General features: G+C 40.3%; 1 protein-coding gene across 2 annotated transcripts; it reads right to left on the reverse strand.

Moving 5' to 3' along the window:
- lhx5 (LIM homeobox 5) lies at positions 1-27,983 on the reverse strand. 2 transcript variants are annotated; one of them, XM_086301438.1, is made up of 5 exons: positions 26,889-27,983; positions 11,638-11,861; positions 10,425-10,702; positions 7,488-7,653; positions 1-2,047 (listed from the first exon to the last, which is right to left on the reverse strand). In XM_086301438.1, the coding sequence occupies exons 1-5, from the start codon at positions 26,906-26,908 to the stop codon at positions 1,698-1,700; spliced, it is 1,038 nt and encodes a 345-aa protein (XP_086157564.1). In that variant the 5' UTR covers positions 26,909-27,983; the 3' UTR covers positions 1-1,697. The 2 variants fall into 2 exon arrangements, with proteins under 2 accessions (XP_086157564.1, XP_086157563.1); XM_086301437.1 differs by lacking the exon at positions 26,889-27,983 and adding an exon at positions 13,689-14,658.

Consider the following 27,983-nt stretch of genomic DNA (forward strand, 5'->3'; position numbering starts at 1 on the left):
TTATAAGAGAAGGTTTTATTACCAGTGCTATTTACATAGAAATAATACAGCCTTGCCCCAATTCCCCCCCATAAATCTACACACACACACACACACACACACACACACACACACACACACACACACACACACACGAACAAGCATACACACTCGCAAGCGTTCAGAAAGACACAGACAAGCTCCCACTCAGTCCTGTATCCAAGAATATCTCCATACAACAGAAAAAAAGACACATTCTTCCTACATCTGAAACAATGTTGAAAGGAAATACAGACGATCTGAAAACAAAATTTCAAGTAGAGCTAACTCATTGCAGAAAAAAACAGCATTCCTCGTGTTAGATGTGGTCTGTTTGAGACATTTTGTGTAGAGATGAGATTGAGCTGAGAGAGTAAAGAATGACATGGAGTTGAAATTAGGAATTGAGAGACAAAAAATAATCATTCTTTCTTTTAATATGTTTTCACAAAGGCGGACTTTTCAAATAGCAGCTGTGGTGACACTTGGCCCTGATCGGTCTGAAATAAAATGCAGAGAATTTGTCCTTTGAAGCACAAAGATGTTCACACACACAGTGATAGACACAAACACACACACACAACCCGAGTCTGCCGCTTTTGAGCTTATTTTAATTCTCTGTGCCTTAAAAATGTGGCCACTAGATGGCAATGAGTGCTTCGGAGCAGACAGCGGTAATGTCACAGATGTTGTCTGCCCCCTCTTTTGTTTTCTCTCTTTAGAGGAAGGAGACCTCAGCTGTTGAAGGACATTCTCCATTATGGGTTCAATGTTCTTTTGAAAATCAATTCCATTAAAACATGTTTTTTAAAAGGGACAGTAACAAAAGGAAGGTCAGGTGAAGCAGTGTGCAGAGCAGAACTATCAGGGCCGCTTCGATGGGTGTGAGATTTGTCCGTGTGTGTGTATGTGTGTGTGTGTGGGTACAAGTGTCTGTATAATTGTGTCCGTGTTTTGAATAATGGTATAGACATCCTTCTTTTGAGCTATGATCAAGAACGCTTTGTGTGCATTAAGGGACTTATAGCTGAGACGTGGGCTAGAGAATGTCAGTGCCGTGCTGGAGGTGTCAGCGTGTCTATCAAGTGGCAGCTTTTGTTTGATTTGACATGTTGGCGAATGTTTAAAATAAGCTGCCTCGATTGAAACAGGCGTGTTTGTAGATGAACATTAAAGCATGTATCAAAACCGGCTCCTTTGTTATGCTGAGCGTGAAGTGGCATTGAAGAGCAACAGAATGGAAACTAATACTGCTTTGAAGCAATGTCTTAAAGAAGGTGGTGAGAAACTAAGAGAACTAAACATGTCCCCTTTGGCATTTCTCCCTATTAGATGATACCGTCATTAACGTCAAGGGGAAGGCGAGAAGCACTTTTGCTGGGTGGAATCGCATTTTTTTTTCTTTTTAAATATATATATTTCAAGTCCAGTAATCCAGGAAGGGATATGCTTTGGAGTGTCTACTGGGCAGCAAATATTACGTTCTCCTACAAGCTATCCCATTCTTGATTCTGTCCATCAGTTCATCAGTTGTGAAAATCAGTCCATAAAAATCTGAGCTGTAATTTTCACCCCACAATGGGTTTTTTTTTTGTTTGTTTTGTTTGTTTTTTTAATTCATCTCCTGAATTAACTAGGCTGACATTCAGCCTAGGCAATGGTCCCTGTGTTTTTGTCCTTTACCAAGCGGTGGTTTCTCCCATCTCCTGGCCTTGGTGGGACATTGGAGCGCTGTAACTGGAATTACTGGCCAAGGAGAAAGGAGGACTGGGCCCACCCCCGAATGCCTCCCCCGGGACAGGCTGAAGTGAGTTTGGTAAGCCCGGCTCTGGACTGGGAGTTTCCGCATGGGAGATCATGTCCGTGAACCTTTGGTCATCTGACGGGTGGTGGCCTGAACCCTCCATCGCTCCGGGACCAGAGCCCAGGATGTAGGGGGAGTCAGCTGGAGATTGAGCCTGTGATGATGGAGGGCCATGGGGAAAGAAGTCGTAGTTGGTCCCTGGTCCATAATAGTCACCTTGGTATTCTGTGGTGTAAGAAGAGAACACATGTGGTTAGACTTTCTATCAGATACATAAAACACTTACAGTTCCCCCAAGCAGTCTACATTTATACACACGGCTCCACCCCTACCTAAGTGGTGAAATTGATCATGTCCAATTCCCAACCAACCGGTCTCCAACAGCCTCATTTGAGTGTATAAACAACTCCACACCTCTCCACCTCAGTTCTCTCGCCTCTTACACAGTGCATTCATCTCCCTCTCCCTCATTCAGCTCGCAGCCATGCGTGTACCTCGATGGATTCCCCTACAGAAACTTCTGGATTTGGATGAGAAATTCCAAAATGAGATTCCAGCTTCCCTGCAGCCCTGCCATGTCCTGTCGGCTGCTTCTCTCTGTCAGGTCTGATGACAAACACCAGCGCTGTCGCTTGCTTCTACATTACTGGGTTGTGGTTATTTGCTGAACTACGGGTGGTTTCTCTACTTTAGTGTTGATCACTCAGCAAAGAATTATTTGATGGCTATTTTTATTATTATTCAACCAGTCCAAAAGAAATGTCAGAGGTCAACACCAGATGTCCCACACAGTTTGACATCTTTTTATTCATTTCATCTGACCAACACTTCACGACACAAAATCAATTTTGAAAAAGTAAAAAATAAAAAAGCAAAATTAGCAAGAACAGCTCAGATGTTAAAAGTTAGAAAAGGAGAATGGCATTAAAATGTCGTTAGAAATCTTTTTTTCATGCTATTTCTCCTTTTTATTTATACCTCTCTCCACTGTTTTGTCCACTACATCGTGCTTTCAGCATCGTGTCAGCGTGACTCCATCTTGCCATGTTCCCACTGTGTTTGTATCCAGTGTCACGATAGCAAAGCCCCGATGACAACCATGATATTTAAAGGTTTATTATCAATGTTATGTTAATATTGTATTAGATTAGTATCATAAATAACTGTATAACTGCTCATTCTGTATGTTTTTGTACACATTTATTTCCCAAATCTCTCGCCACAACCTTGAATTTGCTTTTGGACTTCAACCCTCATGCAACCAAACTACCTAATTATGAAAATGACCGAGTGAGGTCATTCAGCATACCTGTACTCTTTCATTTATTTGACATTCTCAGAATTTCTAATGTAAATAATTATGGGTTTCAGTCATTTTTATGAATTAACAGCATTAACCCATTCATCTCCATCAGCACTTTGGGCATTGAGTATTCGCCTTAATGCTTCTGCAGTAGTTAATCTTTCTACTCTAGCTCTGTTAGCCAGGAATCCATAATTAACAGAAAAAAATATATTATTAAAAAATATTTTATACATAAACTACAACAAGTTGTAAATAGATCAACAATATGTGGTGGGAAAGATTTCAGTCATGACCCTATTCAGCCACTTGAAGGCTAATTAATTCCCAATAAATAAAATACAACAAACAGCAAAGTTATAGATTAGCTTATGGTTACAAGTGAATTTTTCATTACTGTGATAATCATGAAATGAAAGCAGGTCATTGTGACTTTTTGGACCGTTAGTCACATTATTAAAAAAAGCCAAATATTTTGTCATCAATAGAATTAATCTTTTGATTGCACAGATTTTTGTGCAACATGTTGTTACACCTATAAGAGTAGATTTACTCTTATAGTGCAGAAAGTGCAAACTAGATGCATCATACAGAATGGCTAAAAATATATCTGTTGCAGAACCTTCATGTTTAAAATGCTTCCTCTATAACACTCTGAGCCAGGTCGTGGTTCGTCTTGCCGAAAATGTCTGCACCTTCTCCTGGCGTTCACTTCAAAGCGAACAAAGAGCAAACAACTGACACATTAATAACAGATCTTGTTGCTTTCAAAGATGTTCTTCATTGCATACTTGGATAAATAAATATTTCCTGGTTAACCTATGACACTGACTGGCATGCTTATGTCTCTTAGAGGTTTCAGACATCTCTTTGTTTCCTCGCTCGTACTTCTACAGCACAATTTTGTTTCTGGTTCCCATAGTAGAAGAAGAGTTTTGAGTGTCAAAAATAAACAGTGACATCCCCAAAGACTATCCCTGTTGACTGCATAATTAAAACAACTTTCTAAGGGATTATCATCGCTTATAAGATGGTCTTTTGATCCAGAGTACCTGGAAATCTGCCAGTCGAAACACAAAATATGACCTTCTGGTCTCGGCTACAAATGAGAAACCTATACTAAATTTAAACATATCAAATAATGTAGCAGATATGAAGCCGGCAACCATTTACTGAATCAACCCTGCAAACTCCCTGTAACTTCTTTGCATGTAGTGTGTATGGTGCATTTAGTGTTTTAAACTGGCAACAACTATGGTCTTTAAGATGAACACTCGTCTTGCCAAGGCTATTATTAAGGGCAGCCCATGCTACTCTTGAGGTTGTCTCATAGATGTAATGCAATCACCAAAGGGCAGTTCCACTCAGCTTAGCTTAGCACAAAGACTTCTTTTGACCAGCTCAGCACAAACAGTGGAAAAGAAAATGCTAGCTCTGACTGAAGGAAACAAATCCACCCATAAGAATTCACATTAAACTGTGATTGCACGTAGTCATGCAATATAATAGCTTAATTCTACATGCAGAATCGCAACAGTAGTATATTGTCAGTATTTTAGAGACCACCCAAAATGTTGCAAATCGTGTTTTCAGGGGAGCTCATATCCTATATACAGCAGTCGACCTGAAAAAGGGTTTGTATTTGTACTTTTTGAGATTTAATGTTGCAGACAGGAAGATTTAATCTAATAACTAAGACAGACTATAGCTGTTCCCAAGGTTGTATATTGAGCTTTAAGCTAACCTGTTCCTTACATACAAGAAACTTAAATTATATGAATATGTGCCCCTATTATTAGAAAAAACAAAATGAATCGATCTTAAATCAACACAGCTATGCTTTCAAACAGGCACTGCAATTATTCTTCCACTACAGCCAGCACAGTGGACTCAGATGACAAGTAGCCACAGGCAGTGCTTGCACTGCAAAAAGTCTGGAAGGTGATTTTTAAAATGATTAAATATTAAGTGATTTTCTATTTCGTGTGTTGTTCATCATAAGCAATGACCAAAACAGTTTAGAAAGAATTGATTGGCTTAACAAATAGCCTGTTACTTTATACACTCTTTGCATCTACTAATCAACAATTACTACAAACCTTCAACTGCCTCCTGTTTCTCATTCCAAACTCCCAGAGTTGCATTAAATCTATTCGGTTTCAGCACCGCCGTGAACCGAGATCGATGACAGGTTTTATCCCCGTGCCCCAGATGCTACACTAACATTTCTCCACTCCTACCATATGTTCTTCTCGCTGCTATTTCAGTCGAAACGGGGAGGCTCGAGAACTAACAGGTTATACCTCAAGAAACATTCGGCCTAATTGTAAAATCTGCATTTATTTGTCGTAGTGTGTAATTTTGTTTTATTTATTTGTTATAAATTATCAGGAGGTATAATCAAAGGTTTTGCAAACAAGCTAATTGTTAGATTTCCCAAACAGGCTCCTGCTAGTTCAGCTGACCTTGGGGATAAGCAAAAAGCTTGTCTTGTGGTGTGTTCATGTGTGTGCGGATGAAAGAGAGAGAGAGAGACCAGGGTAGGTGCTGAGGGGAGTGTCAGCTCTGCAAACTATAATTACACTCATACATGCAGATGCATCATACCACACACACAGGCATCGCTCGCTCTGAACAGCAGCAGAGGAACACGAGGAGGCAGCGAGCTTAGATAAAGGCAAGCAGGCTGGCCTGCGCTGCCGTGGGACAAAAGGGTGTGAAAAGCAGAGTGCAAAGAAAGCGAGAGACATGAGAGCGAGGGATGGAGGTTTTTTGTCCTCTCTTTTCCCCTCCCACTCCCTGTGTTGCAGCCTTGATGGCTCCGGTTTATTGTATCCTCAATGCCAGGGCCCTTCAGGTAGAGGTGCAGGAGGTGCTGTATGGAAACAGCAGCTCACAGACTGTCCATCAAAAACAAACTGCTGATATGCATGACAGGTGCATCGGCTTTATTCCTGCAGTACAGTGTGGGGCGGCTGTTGCGTTAGCGCTGTGTTGTTATCTCGCTCTTTTGTCTTGAGATTATTTTCTTTTGAAGCAAAGGGTCTTTTTTCTCTTTATTTTTTTATGACCTTTAAAAAGCAATGTTTTTTTGACAATCTCTACACCAACTGGAGAATCTATTTCAGCAACAAACCAACTCCTTTTTTTATGAAACCTTTGGACTATAAGTGCAAATGCATGCCTTGTTTTCCCCTTGTGGCAGCAGAAATATTTCATCAGGGTGTTGTTCGTTGTAGTTATTTGCATTAGAATGGTCAGTATATTAGTGCACTAATAAGTCTAGCTTATCTTATATAGCAATAGCTAAATATATTCCTGTATGGAGGTATGTGTCTGGCTTTGGTTAAAATGAATGCATCTCTCTTTAAAATGAATAAATCTTCTATTCATTTTTACATCCTTATCGAACTCACCCTTTCTTTCTTTGAACAAGTATTCTTCTCTCACAGCTGTGTTTTTAAGACGGAAGCTAGCTACTTTTCAGAAAGTGAATGACACTCACAAGTTGTCATCTTGGAAAGGGTTATTAGGTGCAACTTCATGCTGAATAAAAGTTAAGAGAGACAAGAAGGGAGACGTGTTTCTATTGCTGAATGGCACAGAAATCAATTCTCACAAATATAGTGGAGCCATTACAGGTGCCATTTTTGAAGTTCACCATTCTGAAAGGCCAAAATAAATAAATAAATAAATAAAAAAATCACACTTCAGTCATGCCACCCATGCTGCAAGCTTTGTTTGCAAAGTGTCCCACTGGAACATATGTGCTCCTATCTAGCATTTTCTCTCCTAGCTATGTAACAAATGTGACAGTTCAACAGGATTGAAACTTTATTTACATTCCTCTGGGCGCGCTGAGATAACCAGACTACAGAGCTGTGCTCGGAACAGTTAACAGTTAAAAGCTTCTTAGCTGGTTATTGTGTACCACACAAACTGAGTGCAGCGTGCACGAGATTAGACTTAGACTCAAGTCCTGATCATTTCATCTCTGAACAAAAGATGAGTGGATTCAAGAAAGTAATGTGAAAGCAAATGATCCAATAAAGTACACTGGGGCTCCACCTGTATTCTAATATATAGCAGATTTATGTGATATACTTGCAATGTGAAAAACATCCTCCAGGCACCTGCTTTCCTCAGAACTGCAGTTTGCTTACACAATATCACCTTTTTTTGAGTGTGAAACCAGGGATACAGATTATATTTGCTATTGCACTTGCTCCATATTGCGCATTAATATTGCAAGAGGTAAAGAACCTGCAGGTGTGGTATCTGAGTGTATTTAAAGACACAGCAAGAAGTGTGCACTAAATTTGTGCTAGCACTGCATCTGTTGTCACAGCGTTCATTTCGTACCTCCATAGTAACCGTAGGCTCCAGGTCCTAAGATGTCTGGGTCTTCCAGCCTGCCTCCCAGCGGCCTCATCCTCCTCGGGCCCCTGAAGAAGGCATGCCGTCGGGCGCCCAGAGCACTCAGCTGCTTCATTCTCCGTTCTTTGGATCTTCTGTTCTGGAACCAGACCTGAAACAAACCAGGGTCTGAGTTATCAGCCGATCTCATCTTTTTTCTTTCTTTCTTTTTTTTTTTTTTTTTTTTACAAATTTGTAGTTTATTGTCATCCTTTTTCAAATCACCATTCACTCAAACTGTAGTAAACCTTGCAGGGCTTGTAAAAACGCACAAATGATGTCGATGTGAGAGTAACACTGGGGTGTGATCAAAAACAAAACAAAAAAAAAATCTGTGAACCACAATTGAAAAGCTAAAACAATTACATATGGACCAACTAATCGTTTTAAGGGTTTTTCTTACTGTTAATGCTCAATGTTGCAAAGTTTGCACCACTTTCAAATTTCACAATTAAATTCAAATGAATTGATTCCTTTAAAGAGCTTTTATTCAGAAGCTGCAAACTATTTCCCAGAAATGACACAACGTACTTGCCTCCCAATTATCTGGCACCTCTGCACCCATTTTGAACTGTATTTACTGTACCACAATTAGCTGTGGCCTGTTTTCATTTGTATTAATTGAGGTGTAAATGCTTGAAATTCAGCTTCAAAAATGACTTGATGGGTTCTATGGGTTTTTAAAGTATAAAAACCCATAAAAATGCCATTAACAGAAAAAGTCAAAGAACTCAATCTCATATGAGCATTCTGCAGTGCGACACAAGAATTACATAGGTATAATCAAATCGTTGTTTGCACATAATGAATCGGGAGGCGTTTTGTGCTACAGTGTTAGAGTTCATGTCAAAAAAGCACAAAAGGATCAAAATGAAAAATTAGGAAAGCCAGCGATGACTGAATAATAACAAGAAAGGAACAATTTCTGCTCCATTTTTCCAGTGATGATGGCAGTTTCCTGTTGCAAATTTCAGATGAATAGCAAAGTAATATCAACGGCCCCAAATACAAAGCCATATGAAGTTAAACCACTGAGATTAAATAAACTGTCTTTCAAAGACAAACAAAGGAGGGTTTCAAAATTGCAAAACGGTGCATCATATGGAAGAATGTCTTTGAATTATAAGCACATAACACATCTCGTTTCGCCTTTGCTTCACTGCTGCATAATGATCTATGTTCACACCAGCTAGGCTATGCCAGAGGGAGAATCCCACTGTGCTACAGATTAACAAAAACACACTCACAAAAAAAAAGAAAAACACACACACACACACACACACACATATCCCCTTCCACACATACACCTAAAACTACTTAGGCTCTGCACTCTGTGCTCCAGCGGCAAACGCAACACCTGCTTATTGAGAACAATCATCTAACTGTAGGGTACATTTTTATGGAAATGCTCTCGCTTCCCTTGAGAGAGCGTTGCTTAGGGATTACATACGCATGCTGGAGAAGCAGCGTGGCTCACAGGGCTCCCTGCGTTGAGAGCAATGGTATTTAACACACACTGAACAGGGAGGAAGATGACGAAACGCAGCCTCCATTTTGGCTCCGAGCAACACACACAGGCGGAGGGTGCAGAGGTGGAATGGGGAGGTGGGGGGGTGGGGGGGGGGCTTATCGCAGCCCAGACTGACTGACTGATATATCGACTGGTTTGCTGGTTCATTGAATGATTGATTGATTCATTGAGCGATTGAGCTCTGTTGCTGCACACTCGCACATGCTGGCTGCAGTTTATGATATAGATGAAGCGGTGGAGAGGCACGGGCTGTAAGTGAGTAAGAGCGGAGAGGTGGGAAAGGGGAGGGTGGTATGTAAATCTGTGAAATCAGCGATAATTACAGTGAGTGCACAAAAAGCCACATCACAGTTGGCAGAGATGGTGCTAATCATCCTAACACAGTCTGCACCCAGGCATCAAGCATGTGTGCTTGCATGTGTGTCTGTGTGTGTGTTTTGAGGATGGCAGAGAGGTCCAAAAACAATGTATGCTTGTGTTGTATTGCACAACATGTTTGTATGTGGGTTTGCTCTTACCTTTGGCAAAAACAAAGCTAACCTTTCACTAATTTCATGGCTGTGCATCACATGTTATTGCTGAAACAAACACAGTCTGCACCCCAAAAAAGGAAATTCTTTTACAAATAATGTATTTCTCATGCATCAATAAAATGTATTAGTGTAAGTTCAAAGTGTGCTTTGATGTTTTTATGCTGAAATTACAAGCAAGTAGGAGACTCTTTTTTATAGAAAAAATAAAGTGTGATTTATGATTTTGAATGCAGTAATTTAAAAAAAACAACTTGCGTTTAAATAAAAGTATCAAATGTTGTAACCATATTTCTATAAAAGTCAATCATAAATAAATAATAAAATAAGTAAGTGTGAACATTAAAAACAATGCTTTTCTGCATATTGTGAATCTACTGTTAATGCAAACATGAAACTCTCATTTTAGGCACCATGCTGCCTGCAGTTCCATATGTTGGACTGTTTTTTGGGGGGTTTTACAAGCTAGGAAAAAAAATGCTACAGTACAAAATAAAATCAACCAAATCCATATATTTCATGAAATACTTCCACAACACATAAACAAACAAGGAAGACAGTTTACATACAGCAGGTGGTGGGGTTCGTTTAAATGTGGCATATATTCATCTAATAGTCCGCATCGTGTTTTGGCATTTCACTAATAGATGATGAGGCTTTCAATTAAATGTCTGCACATTTCAGTAAAATTAAAAAGTAATTCCTTTGATTTATAATGTGTCATCTGTCTCTAATCTGTCCGTGTCGCCGCAGATCCCTCCCTCATCTGAATCGAAGAAAAAAAAAGTTCCAGCGATCCACAAACAACACAGCTGATCTTACCTGGATGACGCGCATGTTCAGCCCTGTTTCCTGTGCCAGCTGTTCTCGAATGTGCCGGGTCGGTTTCGGCGTGGCAACAAAAGCAGCCTTTAACGTTTCCAGCTGCTTGGCCTTGATGGTGGTCCGGGGCCCCCGCCTTTTGGCCCCAGAGTTCTGCTCCTCGTTCTCAATATTGTTCGTTTCCTTATCTGAGGACGTTGAATTGTCCGTCTCTTTTATGTCGTCCTGTATTGGGTCCTGCAGATCCGGCGATAAACTCCTATCTGTGCACGACGACACTGGGGGACGGGGCGGATGGGTGGGGGGACAAACAAGAAGGAAGGTCAGGTCACGATCCGAAATGTCAAGGTGGGGGGTGGCGGGGTGCGGTGGGTGGTGGTGGGGGGCTGTTTTAATCAGCCTTGGAGATGCACACAAGCGTTGCTGACTATTACGCATCCGAAACTTGACCTAATGGTAAATGAAATGCGTTTTTACGCCCCTCGGTGAATTTTTGTCTCCCAGTTTCTGTTTTCCCTTCTTTCTTTATTTGTATATTTATTTTTCTTAAATAATATCTGAAGTATCAAACAAAACGCAAAAAACAAATGCGCAAAATAATACCAAAAAATAAAAATAAAAATCCACAGTTGCTAACATCTCCAATTTACGCACACAAAAAAAGATGACATACGGGCATGCAGCCATATTACATTTGCGAGCAAATGAAGAGATTTATATTGGAGATCAAAACAAAGGGTTTATGAAAAAGGGACGCGTGACACCTTTAGTAAATAGGGTGTGGAGTGGAGTTGCTGCCCTCCTGAGCTTTTTATAAGGATAAATAGAGTGGAATGAGGAGCAGCACACACGGCCAGACCAACAGACTCATCCCCAGTGGACCCTGACGTATAATAACAGAAAGCTATTGTTCTTTGGAGGTAAATATTGAAAGTATTCATCTCATAAGGTTACTGTGAGATGCTCTCCGCGGAATGCTGCAAAAGCTCAGCATCAACTTATATTTAAAGCCGCCACTTCTGCTTTTCTTTTGTCTATTAAAATGCTGATTGCCAATTTATTCATCCGATTTCTTTCTTTCTTTCTTTCTTTTTAAATCGGTTCCACGGTTATTAAAATAAACAACGCCCTCAGCAGCCCTCTTATTGTTATCATTGCTTATTGTTGAATGGGAGACAAAAACGCAGCGCAGGCCTGGTGTCGCTTCGCTTACCTGAGTTCAAGTTGACTTCCTTTATGGCCCCGGAGCTCAGATAATCATCTTTGCACACAAACTTGTTCTCGTCTATCACATAGAGTTCTTCTCCCGTGGACAGCTGTTTGTTACACACCATGCAGGTGAAGCAGTTTAGGTGAAACACTTTGCTTCGAGCTTTGCGGACCAAGTCGTTCGGCGAGATTCCCTGCAGACAGCCAGCGCATTTAGTGCCAAATCGCCTGCACGGAAAACGAAAAATGAAGGTGAGATTGAGATTTTTTTTTTTATGACGGCAGCGCGTAAAGGGGTCTGTTAGAAATTACCCACATCCATCATATAATCATTAATACTAAAAAGAAGCTGGTATTAAAATAATATTAATTTAGAAGGAATAAACAGGTTTAACGCCTTTAGTTTAGCAAGTGATATAAATGTCACTAACACATAATAATAATAATAATAATAATAATAATAATAATAATAATAATAATCCACTGTAACGTTTTTAGTAAATAAAACGTAACAGGTAATTACTCAACCAGAGCACCTCTCTCTATGAGAGTGTTGATAACATAGCCATTAAAATCATTTAGAAAAAGACTTTAGAGAAAGGTTTTTTTTTTTAAAAAAACCTTCCTAATTTTGATTGAGGTGCTCTGACAATAACCCCACGCAAAACGTATTAGTGACAATCAACACATTGTACTCGTGGATATATTATAGGATTAGGCAGAGTAGGAGCATCTTAGCGTGCAAATCTTCTCTTAATCCATATTCACCCGCGCTTAAATAGCACTGGGTGGGAAGACTCATCGATTTGATACACAAATAGCCCAAAAATAAATTCACTAAAATTCCCCCTCCTCATTTGCCGGGGTGAGTCCGTTTTTTCCCCTTTCTCTCTTTTTAATTACTCTCAAAAGAAGTGCGATAAAGCACATTTGACTGAGTGACGCTTACAGTATTTCTCGCCTGCCCAGATGTCTTTACTGATGGAAAGAGTTTGAACAGATGCTTAAGGCTCACTTTGGGCCTGCTGTAGCTGGATTTTAAGTCCGCCTGTCGGGGGCTGGTTAAGCCTTTGGGTGACTGCAGGCACCCTTGTTGTGGAGCATTGTTTTAACACTGTGCTTGCCTTTCCATTCACTTACAATGGTATCGCATCACTATCCGCTTTTCACATGCGTGACCAAGCCTCCCCCAGCGAAAGGGCACAACTCTACTTACACAACAAATGGACACATTAGGGTGATTACTGTTTCGCCTAGCTAATGGCTGGCCATTTAAATCCACCGCTTGATGGGACCTGTGGTAATATGACGGCCAAGGCTGCGCGAGGCCAATAATAGCCCCGTCCCAACAAAGGCTGATGTGTCTTACATGTCATTAGACAATTTGGGAGAAAATAACTGACACATACAAATGAAAATGATGCTAAGAGAGTGACAAACAAGGGCTTCACTTATCACTCAATTACCTGGAACACTTTTTGGAAATTGTGAACCGGTTAATAGCCTAATGGGTGTTTGAAATAAAAGTGTTGTCTGGAGCTGGAAATAGATTTTTTTTAAAGAAAAGAAAAAAAAATAAGCACAGAATACACGAGGATACAGAATCAATATATTTATATGTCCATTCTTTTATAATAGAGGCCCCTTTTGACGCCACACGGTTCATATCATTTCCTAAAAATGTCACCACACAGAGATAGGTAAAAATCATGCATTTTAAAAATTACGGATATTATTAACAAATAAGGGAAAATGTATACTTTTAGATTTATCTTAAATTCCTTTAACCATAAAAAAAAAAATCCAAGTACGGGTTAACGTGGCCTATGACCTGAGTCCAGCGCACCGAGCTCGACTTTATGTGCCAGGCTTTAATTTGTATTTTTCTTCATCCTGTTCTTCTATTTTTTTTTTTTTATCAATCTTTAACCCCAAAATAATTTCCCTTATTGTAAAGGTGTTGACGAATGCTTGAATCAAAGCGTGATTTCTTTCTTTCTCTCTCTCTCCCTCTCTTTTTTTTTTTGAAGACCTCTTGATTCCAAATTCAGTTACCTGAAAAAGTCAATTTTGCAATAGAGCTTTCCGTCTCTGGAGAAGCACTTCTCGGTGAGGTTGCAGTTGCACTCACAGCACTGGACGCACTTGGCGTGCCAGGCTCTGTCCAGCACGTTGAGGAGGAACCGGTCCAAGATGGGCCGTTCGCACCCGGCACACTGGACCATCATATCGCCGGCCTGCAGGACGCCGAGTGCCGACCTACCCACGCGGACTGCGCTGCTCGGACTTGGGCACTCCGAGTTTACGCGGAACAACGTCTTGGCTCAGAGAGGTGTGCTGTCAGGCGAAAACTGGAGGGACCTGTCGTTCAAAGGCAGCGGAGTGACAATCCCCGAGAACTGCTGTAGTCCTGGTCCTGTTTGGTCGCTGTCCTGCTACTTGTCACAATCCACAAATCCAGAGGAGAAGAGGGGAGAAAAAATTCAGCTGCGCCAGCTGATGGACTGCGTAATGGCCAAACCAGACATGTTTTCTCGCCAATTCAATGTTAAAACATCATTTTTTAAACGTGTTTACTTCTAAATAATTTATCCCTTTTGCTCACGCTTTGTTTGGGGTCCAGTAATTTCCTTCAGGCTCACCTCACGTCGCCACTTGCACGTCCCTGTGCCTTGGTTATCACGAGGTTTTGCCAGCGCGACGCGCTTCCTGCGCTGAGATTGGATGACGCCCTTGTTAATTCCCGTGCCAGAAGAGCCAATCAGAGCGCAGTTGTTATGGTTACACGTTCATAGCTGTAGCCTCCGAGCGGACCCTGAGCAGAAAACACCTAGGCCGTGGATGCAGGGTGTTTGTAGTGGCGCTGATAGAGGCCAACAGGCATGAGGAAGTTTCACGGTGGGTCACGGAGACGGCACTGGCTTTAGAAGGGAATGCATCAGTTGCAGGTTAGACTATGAACGTCAGAACATTTTACTGGCGATGAACGTGAAAATGTCAGTGCATAGGTACAACGGGCACGCCTCTGAAATGAATCGGACTAGAAGTAGCTTGTTGGGAGAGGGAGTAGCCGAACAAGGCTGTGCTGGGCGAAGACAGGAGGAGGAGGGGGGACGCGGGCCTTTTCTCATGCAGAAAGCTATTTGCAGGGAAATGCGATGGATTAGCAGGAGCTCATCAATAGGGAGAGCGTGGTCACCCGGCGCTTTAACAGAGTGGCCACCAATCGAAGGGAATTTCAATATTTACCAACAGCCTCGTTTTGTTAGTTGCAGTTAAGCAAACATGCGATGCGCTAATTCGTGTTGGGTGAGACTGTTTTAAGCATAATGGGGCCTCATTTGAATGAAATTAGGTGTGAATTTTGGCTCATTTTACACGACTGAAGGCCATTCAAGATAACATTTAGAGGAACAGACAAACAACAAGGTTGTTAGTTTTAACAGAGGAAGAAAGGAAAACTGTTAGGATCTATCTATGAAATATACTTGTATCAACATTTAGGTGCTTTTACTATGAAAGGTTCTAAGAAGGTGTTAGCTTTAAGATAACGAATATTTACTGATTGCATAAAATTTAAAAGAGTATTGATAATATTTTTTTTAAAAATAGGTCACAATATTTTTTATTTCATTTTACCAAACAGGCATCATGATGGCAGAAGCTATGTATAAAAAATGCTTTCTTTCTTTCTTTCTTTCTTTCTTTCTTTCTTTCTTTCTTTCTTTCTTTCTTTCTTTCTCCTTATCTACCCTATTTGTTTTTTCCTTACTTCAGTTTCTCTTTTTACTGTCTTCCTAAATTGGTACACTGATGGTGTGTAGAGCGTTTAAAGGAACCTCCGGCCTTTCAGCTATGACACGAGGTATAATTAGTGTTAGTGTTCTAAGCAAAAATGAGTGTTTTTCTTATCAAAATGATGCCACACATCCAAGTGTGGATTTACTCTACAGGTATCTGTGGTTTAACCTGGCCAGATCTGGTTTTTGTAGAGATGAGGCTGAATAAGTTTCCTGAATTACTCAAGCTTCAATGACCTTTAGCCCACAAACTGAGATGGAGTGTGTGTGTGTGTGTGTGTGTGTGGGGGGGGGGGGGGGGGGTCAGGGAGGTACAGACAAAAAGCCCACAGTGGGGAAAAGAGCATGTGAGGAAAACCTCTAGTTTGAATGCAGCTGTGCAAGGGTATAAAGAAGCTCTGTTTGCTTTTGCTTTGTTCTGCTCTTCTGTGCACGCTAAACACCACCCAAAGAGTGAGACACTCACCTGTGGAGAAAAATGAGGGAGCTGTCCATGGTACCAAAGGCAGCAAGCACCAAGGACAGCAGCAGGCTTCCCTTTTTCCCCCCAGTGAGAATCAGCTGACCTTACTAACAATCACGTGGCATCAAATTTAAGGACGCATTCTTTGTGATCCTTAATTGCTTCCTTCTCCACTGTCGTGCAGACAGCAGTCATATCACCTCATTTAGCTAATGGCAAAACACACATTTGTCTTTTATAAAGTAACTTAAAAAGCAGCCCACCAACAGAGCAGAAAAAATGTCCTAATAAAACATTAACTTTGAATGAAAAAATTGAAAGACAAAGTAAAGTTCACTTACCTGCACCCTGGAATTTATTTTCATCACATACAAAGTTTAGCAATAAAACCCCCTTTTTGTCTTTTTGCCTGCATAAAAAAAAGGCTTTGTGCATGGTAAAGTGCTGAAGGACTGATTTTTGTCATTCAGCGCATAAAAAAGATTGGAATACCTTTCAAAATCAGACGAGAATAATTAAATAGAAATTTGGATGAAGCGTTTAATAATAACATGTTTACTTCTGAAATTATTAGTTTGTTTTTAAAGGACAGGGTGGGGTTTGTTTGCGCGTTGCAACTGTTTATGCAGGCTGACAGACCATCACAACACATATTTTTCAAGGACCAACATCTGAAGTGGTTTGAACATCAGTCACCTTTCTTTACTGAGAGGTCTTCATAAAATATCTCTGCCGTGCAGCATCCAGGTCTCTCCCTCTCCGTAGTTTTATTCATAATGCAGGAGGAATAAAGGCGATAATTTAAACAACACAACTAATGTCCACAAACCCTGAACCTGGGATTTTCTTCAGTCTCGGTTCCTACAGCACTGAAGAATCTACGTGTTTGTGCTGATTAAATTTATGAAAATGTTCTTAAAAACAGGCAAACACCCCATCAGGTTGATGCAGCTGGATCATTTTTTAGGTGCTTGCTTTGCACTGCGAGCTGAAATGAAGTCTTAAATTGAAGGGAAGAAGTGGTGGATGGGAATATAAATCTAGAACAGGTACATAAATAAATGGGAGACATGGGGAGGGGGAAAGAAATTCAGCCCTCACACCCAAATTCAGACCTCATCTTCAATGCTCCACTCCCCTCCACTCTGCACCATCGCAGCCCAGACACCTGAGCAGACCGCTTCCTCCCCTCTCCTACCTCCCTCCTATGCATGCGGTGTCACCCCAACCCCAAAGGCGCGCGCACATGTACGCTCAAGACCACCTCCAGGGCCCCTCTTTGGCAGGGCCAGTCCCAGGGGAGAGGTTAGTATGATGGATGTCTGATTGGTAGCCCTCCCTTAGGGCCTCCCTCTCCGTCACCTCTCTGCGCTCTGAATTAAAAGGCCGTTTGTCTCCTCTGAGTCCTCAGCTGTAGAGCGCCGGCCTGCAATTTCACAGCACTCAGAGAGAGAGAGGGAGACCATTACAGAGGAGGTTGTCAGGGGAGCCATCAGAGCCCGGACACGCCTGAGGGACTCTCTCGCTCCCCTCTATCTTCCCTGCTCCTGTCTCCTCCTGCTCGGCACCACCAACACCTCTATCCCACTGGAGGCAGCCAACCCTGCCCTCACAGATAAATTCATATTCAAGCATGTATGCACCTATGTGCATATAAGATTGCATAATTGAATGCACACGTGCTTGACACGCATCACCGGGGGCATTGTTATTTTTAAATCTACCACTCGGTCTTGGTTCTTAAATAAATTAACACAATCAATTATTTAAAAATAAGTACGAGAATAAGAAAAAGAACATCACATTCAGTCTCTCAGAAAAGCCACCTTGAATTCATTCATAGTCTGAATTCTTTCCCGCAGGATTTGCTGCCAAAGCCTTACTTGTTTTTGTTTTTTTTAGTTTAAATTGTGGTGGCTAATGTTAGCCAACTTTAGATACTGCTGTATAACTGACATTACTGAGTCAGTTTGACTCCATCATATGTGATGTTTGACAGTGTTAAATATAGACTATATAAAAGATAGATGTACAAACCAGTGGATGTAATGTCATCCACTGGTTTGTGAAGCCTCTACTTGAGCAATTTGTCTGTCACCATCTTGTTTTTGGGAAACCAGATCTCAGAAGTAACGAGTAGATCTAACAAAGAAATCAAGGACACCAAACACTCATTTAACAGTGACTTGTCAATCCTACAGTAGGCCCACCCTAAAAAAAATACTGTGCGCTATTCATCTAATAGTGAATATAATTTATAAAACATACATCATGTTATATTAACTATGATTTGAAAATACTAATTGAGATATTCAAATCATAAAGGTAAAGTAAATAATATCAGACCCAGATGCTCTGTCAATCTTTCATGTACATTTTGTGTTTTAAGGGCTACTTGTCATATTTCTTAGCATACCTTTGAAAAGTTTCTCTTTCAGGGCATTCGTTTAAGTTGTTGTGTGGAAAAGGTCATGCTTATTTGTAGAGTATTGTATAGTTTTTTTGTATAGCACATTTAAAACAACAAGCAAAGCGTTTCACAGGTCTTAAAAAAACACACACATATGTCAAGGTTTAGCTCGAATTAAAGGCCAGAGAGTAGAAACAAGTCTTGAGCAAATAGTTAAAAGTAGAAACAGTTTGAGCAATTCGATTATGAAATGGTAAGGCATTCCCGAGACTTTGGCAGCAATTGAAAAAGTTCAGCCACCTCTGACAAGAGTGTGGACATGAATAAGATCAGGTCTTAAAAACAATCAATAAAATCTTAAAATGAATCATAAAATTGACAGGAAGCCAGTTAAAGTGATGCTAAAGCTGGAGTTCATGTTTTCTCATCCCAGTTAAAAGGCGAGCAGCAGCGTTTTGTACCATCAACCTATATACAAACAATTACAGTAATCCAGCCTTGTCATAATAAGAGCATGTATAAGTCTTTGAGTCCTTATTAAAAAGATATGGCTTTGGTTTGGCCAACAATCTCAACTGGAAAAAAAAACAAACAAAACTCTCAAAATCTGAAATTCAAAGTTTCCACTTCCACGTGGTTAATTTGTTGTGAAAATTGTCTGCATGTATGTCATACACATGTATTTTCCTCCAATTGAGAAATAAACCATTAAGATCCATTAAACTACCACATGTATATTTATGTATTTGTGTGTGTATGTGTAGCACAGGCTGTGTGTAATTTCAGTTGAATTACTATTTTAAATTGCTTAATAAAAGCTCGATAGTAGTTTTTTTGTTTGTTTGCTTTTTGCAAAAAGACAATAAATGCCGAGGACTGTATTCATACATATTTATAGGTCTAGTGAGTATTTCTGGCAGAACGATGGCATATATAGGGTTGGCTCGTTGTAAAATCCAGTGATCCTTTTCATTAAAATGAAAGAACACATAATTCTGGAGTAAAGTCAGTTATTCGTGTAATTTAGCCATTTTATTCTCCGAGAAAATGAGGACTATGCTCTAAGTAAGAAGCTACGCCGGGCTTTGAGGCATAGATAATACAAGTAGGACACAATACATCTTTATAATATGCCTTTTTTGAACTATTTAAAAAGATTGAAAAATGAACATGCGCATTATTCGAAGCCTCAGAACTCAGACCAGGCAGTACAGAATTAACATTTAGAGTCAGAAAAATCTTCCCCCCTGTGAATTTCGCATGGCTTCATTTTGCTGTTTTGCTGTTTGGTGTTTTTTAGTCCCTAAATACGATCGTTATATTTTCCCCTCATACACCTTTCAAATTTTCTGTTCAATTAAAACTGCAAAGAATTTGTTTTGAAAGAAGCACTTGGAATTAGTTTTGTGTGTTTTTGTGCTCAGCAGGAATCTGCACTCATACTGTATGAATGGATGTGCTCTGTTTGAAAGGACAGGCAATAATTGGAAAGTATCATCAAGGAAAACAAACACAGCCCACAAATATAACCTTCTCTATTACTCGGAATAAAGGAGTAATTCAAACAAACAGATTCACCTTTCACCCCGTGGGCACTAAATCACCCGTGTTTCTGCATACAGACAAACAATATGCACAAACTTGACGTGGAATGCTACGTGGCTCTTGTGAATGGATAATTAGGGCATTATTCAGCTCCAGGTGAGCAGGAGTCACAAGTTGATGTGTGCAACTGTTCATCAGGTTGAATTTCTTTCCCGCAGTCAACCATGGTGTAAAGTGGTGTGACTTTATGCGGAACAGAGTAAAAAGACAGGTGGCTGGTTCTGGGCATTTGCAGAGAGTAAAAGCCTGACTGGATGGCTCACACTGTGCCGAGTTCAGTCCCCTTCATTGAGATATAATGAGGGAGATCACCTTTCACTGTGGGCCATCCTAATGAAGTAATGAATGGGGGTGTGCATTGCACCTTTGCCCTCACCTACTCTATTAATCAGAGTAGGGTCACACATAGCCGCCAGGATCCAACCTCCCCTATCTGGCAACACTAATGGACCAAGCGATGCATTGAAGGTGCTTTTAGTTAAAGAGCTCTGGGTAGTGACCAGGAGCAGAGAGGAGAGGAGAGAGGGTTGGCATTTCCTGTGAAGAGAAAAAAAACTGGAGGAAATAAAGAGTGGGAAGCAGCTGACTTGGAGAATGGTTTGCACCTCCAAGGTAGTGGGAGTGAGGTGTGTGCATGTGTATGTGTGAGACAGAGAGAGACATGGACCTTTAACCTCATTTGAGTCACCCTGAGGAAGGATCACGAGGGTCAGAAAGCTATCTGGACTGCCCACAGCAGGATCACCAGTTGACATTTACTGTATGAACTACAAAGAATGACGATACTGTTAGATCACATGAAAATTGCTTGGATTTTTATTTATTTTTTTTTTTTTTGCGGCAGTAATCTACATTCAGCAAAATAAAGTGAAATTAGCAGTTCTCATTGCATTCTCCATACTTAGGTAAGACTGACATATGAAAACCTTTACCTTTTGGCTTTTGTTTTAATATTTTTTAGTGGGCAAGCATTTCTACATTTTGCCTTATTCTTTTAGCATTCGTTGGACTGTTGGTTGCCTCTATTTTTACCTCAGATATATTCAGATAGAAAGCTGATCTTATATCCTGTTAAATGACAGGTTCAAGATTTTCCAAACAATTCAAAAGGTGCCCATATCTGCTTAAGATTAGGTTTTGATCATCGTGACTAGTCCTATTCGCCATACTGGCCATAAAGCTTTATTAAAAAAGGTTTATTAAAGGTAATCTTCATCATTATTGGCTTTAATCACATCATATACATACACCATTAGACATATTCTTTAGATTTTCATTATATCAATTTATAGAAAAGGACACTGGAAAAAAAACAAAATACTGATGAATAAAGGTTTAAGAACCAGCAATCTTTCAAATGGCCAGCAGGGGAGCAATAATCTGATTGCAGGAAGGTTTTGATTGTATTTACATATGCCATATACTTTAATATGTATAGTTGTTCAACTGCATTTTAAAACAAATATCAAATCAGCGAGTCAATGCAGGTATCTAGACACGGTCAAGATGACCAGCTGAAGCTTAAACTGAAAATCAAAATGGGTGAAAGGTGATTTAAAAGACTGAATGTGGCATGATTCTTGGTGCCAAACAGGCTGGTCTGAATATTTCAGAAAATGCTGATCTCTGATTAGTGAGAATAAACTGAAAAAGAGAAAATATTCAGTGAGTGGCCATCAGTGGTCAGAGGAGAATGACCACACAGCTAATGGAAAGGCACAGCAGATGAACCAGCAGATGATCACACTGGGTCACTCCTCTCAGGTAAGAACAGCACCAATTGTGCATTGTTCAAATGCCATAGCCTACCTGAGTATTGTGGCTGACCATGTTCATCCTTTTATGACCACAGTACACACATCTTCTGATGGCTGCTTCCAGCCATGTCACAAAGCTCAACTCATCTCAAACCGCTTCCTTGAACGAGTGAGCTCACTGTACTCAAATGGCCTCCTCAGTCACCTGATCTCAACCGAACAGAGCACCTTTGGGATGTGGCAGAAAGGGAGATTCCCATCATGGATGTGCAGTCTGCAAATCTGCAGCAATTGCTCAATACTATCCTGTCAATGTAATCAAAAGCTTTGTGGAATGTTTCCAGCAATCTATGCCATAAAGAATTAAGATAATTCTGATGGTAAAGCTGGTACTTGAAATATGCACCCAATAAAGTGGCCAGTGAGTATATATGATGAGTTTTGAATCTATGAACTTCTCCATTTCTACTTGCTACTCCTTGGGCATGCATAGCATCATTAGATTGTAGGTCACATCTGCCTCAGATTGTTGCTTTATTATTGCTTTTAGAAAGGTAAGACAGCAAAGATTAAAAACAACTCAAGGCTTCAAAACAGGAGTCCATAAATTGGTTGGTAGAGTCCATCCTTAGTATACTCTTTATGGATCAGACGCATTCCATCTCTACTTTCCATCTGATCTTGGTTATAATAGTTTTAATCTGGCATGATTAGAAGGATTTCATGGTGACAAAATCTGTCCACAGACACACATGCACACACAGGCTCAGTGTAAAAACAATACCAGCTTTACTGTTTCTGCTGGTAAGTGAAAAAGCCTTGAGATTACCTTGATTAGATTAGAGATTAGATAATGCATTTGCATTTTCATATGGACTAATGATGTGGTGTGCTTTCTGGATCGCTGCCTCTCTGCTGGACCTTACTGAAAGCATGACATATAAAGGAAAACACACCCTTAATTTGGCTAGTTTGGCTTTACAGACATGAAATTATGTTGTTACAGTTGTTTAACAACATCCATAATTGTTGCTGGTTTTAATAATAGGTGCAATAACAATATGTGTGTGCATTCAATTCAATTCAGTTTTATTTATATACCAAATCACAACACCAGTCACCTCAAGGCGCTTTAAATGGTAACGTAAAGACACTAGAATAATAACTTATACAGTTTCTGGGAGTCTTAGTTTACTCATTCTCTAATCTCTATATAATAATATAACTGACACTCTGGTCACATGTTTTCTTTAGTCACTTTCCTTATCATAATGCATATATTAGACAAATATTGGGACTGCTTTCTTGCATTGCAATATCTCCAAATTTAGAAGCATCTTGTCTCAGAGTGATGCTGAATATACTAGTTTCTGTAATTATTACTTCTAGGCTGGACTACTGAAACTAATTTTTATCAGGTTATTCTAAAACCTCCCTGAAAAGCCTCTAGTTGATCCAGAAGGCTGCACAGAGAGTACTGACAGGGACTAGAAAGAGAGAGTAGATTTCTCCCATATTGGCTTCTCGAATTTAAAATCCTCACATACAAGGTCTTGAATAATCAGGCCCCATCTTATCTTAAAGACTTCATGGCACTACATTACCCCAATAGAGCACTTCACTCTCAGATTGGGGGCTTACTTGTGATTCTTAGAGTATTTTAAAGTAGAATGGGAGACAGAGCCTTTAGCGTTCATCATCAGCTATTGAATCATGTAACATCTTGTTTTTAACAACCACAATAGCCTAGCTGCTTTGGCTTTTACCTTATGAGCCTGTGTGTGAATTGAGAACTAGGCTCAAAGCGCATGTCAGAAAAGAAGATATAATCTTTAAAAGCAGGCATGACAGTGGGTGAGTTGGACTGACCCACTTTCCAATCAAATGGAAGCTGAGTGCCCAAGTGGCAGAAGAAAAAAAGAAATCCACAGTTAAGTACAAAACTGCAGTTTCTCAAATAAGAATCAGAGTGGGTCTCCACAGACACTAATGTTAAAATCCCCAGCTTTAAAGCTGATTGGTTATGCTAACATAGACCGACTTGGATAAAAACACCTTTTAAGCATGTTTCTCATTAAACAAATGATCATTTCATTTAAAATTACAGATTCATACGAATGCACCATGGTTAGTCAGCCATTAGTCAGCCATTGCTTCTAACCACAGACTGTTCAGAAGATGGATGTAACTCCAGAGTCTGAAAATGAGTCAGAATGCTTTAAACATGTATTGTTTTTGATTGCCTATAGGGGCAGCACATGTAGTTGCAAAAAGACTAGGTTGTTTGTGGAAAAATAAACCGTAAACAGCTCTTTGACCTCCATAAACACTTTTCTGATGAATTTATGAGCACACTAACTACTTCCTGGTCATACTGAATGAATAAAACATGAAGTTCATTTTGTTAATTATGGTCATTATTAGAATCAGAGAAGAGAACGATACAGAATTTACTTTTTGCTTTATTTGCTTTTCTTTAACCAATGAGCATGCAGTGAAATCCCCCTTCCTTCACCTTTGTTTTCAAAGCATCATGATAGCAGCAGTGAACCCACTCAGTCATCCACTCAAGCAATAGCTAAAATGCTAAACTTGAGGCTTCACAATCTAAAAGCGTCACAGTGGCTATGTCCATCTTCTATACAGAGTGTATGATATTGCCCCAAGCAACCCCAGACTAATGTACAAATGTCCAATCCAGATTAAGAAAATATAATTGAATTTTTCTGTTATTCATTATAAGGGCAGGGAAGCAGTGCAGGGATGAGCACTGTTTCCTCTCAGCAAATGTACTCTAGGTTTAAATTTGCTAATCTAATTGGTGATTCCATACTGGCTGTAGGTTTGGAGGTGACTGTGAATGGGTTTTTTTGTCTTTATTGGTTTGTGCCCCCTCTAAGCAACCCCATAGTCAGACAAGTGATCTAAAAAATGCATGTACTGTTCATTTTGCACAAATTGCACACATCAGGCTAGAGCTAAATATAGCCATGATGAAAAGAATAGTTACATAGTCATGCTAGTTTGGAGATTGGTAGTATCTGCCCTCTTCTAGAGGAAATGACATTTGACGTCTGGCGTGATTAAGCTATTTCAATGTGATAACGCAGTTGTAGAATGATTTATAATATCTAGTAGATGGACATGCGTACCCAAACCGATATGGTCTCTTTTTTAATTCTATCAACTCTAAAATCATGTAATGTGATTATCACAGAGAAGCATATTTGCTTCTCCCCCCCAAAAGCACAAGAGTTGTGAAAGAACACATTCATCACGAGTCAACAAAGACTCCACAAAAACAGACAAGAACACATCTCTGACTGAAAAAAACCCTTTTAATCAGCTACTCATAGCTTTTTTCCCTTCAGCTGAATGCCAGAAATGTTCAGTGTTGTGAGTTTTCAGTGAAAGCGTTAACTGAATGCAACTTTTTGTACACTGGAGAACATTTCTCAGAAATAAGTTTATCATGTAATCTTTTATGACCGACTGGGGGAAAAATAGCTGATTGCCATTGATTATTTGGGCAAAAATACGGATTATATAATAATTACAAAACATGTGAAATTCTTTCTTTACTCTCATTAAGTTATCAGATCCATTCATATTTCCCCAGCTGCTCTCACTGTATTCCCACTTAATTTCCTTTTCAAATATCCATTATAATAAATTATACATTAATCCACTTACATATACAAGCTTCCCCATTGGTCAGCTGCATACAGAAGAAGATGTGTGAATTGGACTGGACTCAGCATGACAAAGTGGGAAGGCTGGGCAGAAAAAGAGGAGATGGGGGAAGGGAAGGGGGGAGGTTGAAATAATCTCAGCTATGTATGTGTTCTCAGCACCTCGTCCTCCCCTGGCTAACCGCATCGGCGGCCACTTGAATTAGCGGCGGAGGATTATGGGCAGAGAGCCTCATTAATCTGGGCAACAAACAGTGGCCAGTGTGAATATTTGCACGCAGAAATTGAAAAGATTAAGTCCTATTTGACAATGACTGGCAGGCTCTGCGCTGCAAGAGGCTACTGTTAAATATTCATATCCTGGACTCCTTTTCCTCTGTCAGCTTGTCACATGTGTGTTTGTTTATGTGCAAATGGAAGCAACATGCACAGACAGTAAGGAAGATTCTGGGATTTTTGTCAGTCATCATGGGCAGTCAGGCCTTCAAATTGAATATTTCTTTACATCAAACTGGTCGAACTTGAGCATCTAAACAAATCTGCTGAATTAGTTTTGATTAGACTGTTTAAATCATAACTTGTGTATTTTTTTGACATGCAGAGGAAATATGTTGTGGCTATATAGGCAACACCCAGCCTCATCCTTCCCACACACACACACACACACACATTAACGACCAAAAAAGAGGATGGGGTCTGCTGTAACATCCCATCATCCTGGCCGCCTTGTCAGCCTGGCAGGAGATTCCCTCCTCCAAACGTTCAGCAAATACACCTGCTATTCATTTCCTACAAGGCAGAGAAGGCTCGCCAGACCTGACAAAGCTATTTACCCACCTCCAGCCCAGCCTGTGCAGACGCTATCGCTAATGTTTTCCCTTCTGCAGGAGATCAATATGTTTGGAGGCAGACAAACAACCCTGCTCTGCCAGGCAGGCTCTTCCCCGTTTAGCAGGCCACCACTGGGGGCCCTGACAGCAGATGTACACAAGCGAATCAACAAGCGACGCTTCTCCAGAGTCAACACTGGACACAATCAACAGTGCAGGATCTACAGTGCTAAGAATTAACACTGCAGCCCATATGTGCCATACCAAGGATCAACACTCATCCTTGCTGGTGTGCCAAGTTATGTCAGCTGCCAGAAAACAAACCACAGAAGGAATATTGATCCAGGCGCAAGCCAGGGGAATCGCTGAAATTTACAGCTGTTGGAATGAACATAAAGCAGGAGAGTATAGTCAGCTGGAGAGCTGCTCAGTGCGAAATGCTTAGGACAGGAAAAGCGAAACGATTCAGACAGATTCAGAGGAGCACATAACTTTTCACCAGATAAAATAGGCATATAAGCTTGGGCAAACAACAGCAACAAACCCAGACAATACAAACAGAAAGAGCTAGACTAAACCAACATCCAGGTCTCCCAATCTTCTCCCCTGGATAAGCCCTCATCCTCTCTAGGGCCTCCCCTCTCCCACTCTCCTCCCATCATGTTTCCTGTCCTCTCATTTCACCCTCTAATCTTTACCTTTCTGCTCCTCTTGTCATCTCTCTCTTTTCTTGCTTCTGGCAGTTTCACCTTCTTTGATTTCTTCTCGTCTACTTTCTTTTTTTTTAATTTCTTCTTTTGTCATTTCCTCTCATCTTGTTTCTGTCATCTGTTTTCTTGTCCTCTTCTCCACTTTCCTGACTACTTGTTTCATTTCTTTCCCCATTCTGTTTGATTTATATCTTCTTATTTACACCAATTTTCATCTCTTCTTCTTTCGTATGCTCTCGTTTCTTCTCCCCTCCTCAGCTCTTGTATCTTCTTGTTTCCTCCTCTTCTCTTGTTTTCCTCTTCCTTTTTCGTCTCCCATTTATTCTTCCCAACTCCTCTGCATTTCCTCTGTTCTGCCCTTGGTTTCATAATTTTATTATTGCTTCCACTCCTCTTGTTCTTTTCCTCATGTGTCCCAGCATCCCATTTTATTTCTTCTCTTTTTGTAACTTCTCTTTTTGCTTTCTTTTGTCCACTCTTCTTACCTTTCATCTTTGTTCTTCCCCACTTGTTTTAAAATTTGTGTTTCTATTCACCTGATTTTCTTCTTCTTTCCCCTCCACTTGTTTCCTTTCCTCTCCCATAGTTTCTTCCCATCTTGCTTCCTCTCCTCTGCTTATGATTGTTCTCCTTTTGTTTCGTTTACTCTTCTCTTATTCCCTCAACACCTGTACCCCTTCTTTGTTTCCTCCATTCTCCAACATTACTTCCTCGTTTATTTCCTCATCTTGTATTCTCCTCTCTTCTTTTTATTCACTCAGATAAAATCCACCTGTGTTTTTTTCAAAGAGAAAGAAAAGCATTACCTTCTGCAGGCTGTATATCTGCAGGAAAATCTTACTCCAGTTTGATTGTCACTGTGGTATTTTACATTGGTAAATGTCCATGAGGAGGAGAGGAGCAGCCAAAGCAGCTCATTTTGATGTGCGTGCGTGTGTGTGCTGAAGGTCCATGGTGATCCACAGATAGAAATATGAACAGAACAAGTCAGTTCTTAATGCATTTGAATATTCTTTTCTTTTTATGGCACGTTGAAGCAGCTGTGTGCAAATGTGTATGTGTTTAAGGTGGTCATGGCATGGA

The sequence above is a fragment of the Aulonocara sp. 'chitande type north' Nkhata Bay genome, linkage group LG7 (assembly GCF_057382095.1).
Source record: "Aulonocara sp. 'chitande type north' Nkhata Bay isolate Kocher_YH1m ecotype deep benthic linkage group LG7, A_spYH_male_GT1.1, whole genome shotgun sequence".
Classification (NCBI taxonomy): domain Eukaryota; kingdom Metazoa; phylum Chordata; class Actinopteri; order Cichliformes; family Cichlidae; genus Aulonocara; species Aulonocara sp. 'chitande type north' Nkhata Bay.

What these genes read in the sequence shown, in the direction of transcription:
- lhx5 (XM_086301437.1), bottom strand. Translation starts at nt 13,861, where the DNA reads ATGATGGTCCAGTGTGCCGGGTGCGAACGGCCCATCTTGGACCGGTTC. An exon ending in GGAAGTCAACTTGAACTCAG is followed by an intron (nt 10,703 to 11,637) that starts GTAAGCGAAGCG and finishes CCCGTCCCCCAG; the next exon opens with TGTCGTCGTGCACAGATAGG. An exon ending in TGAACATGCGCGTCATCCAG is followed by an intron (nt 7,654 to 10,424) that starts GTAAGATCAGCT and finishes GGTTTGTTTCAG; the next exon opens with GTCTGGTTCCAGAACAGAAG.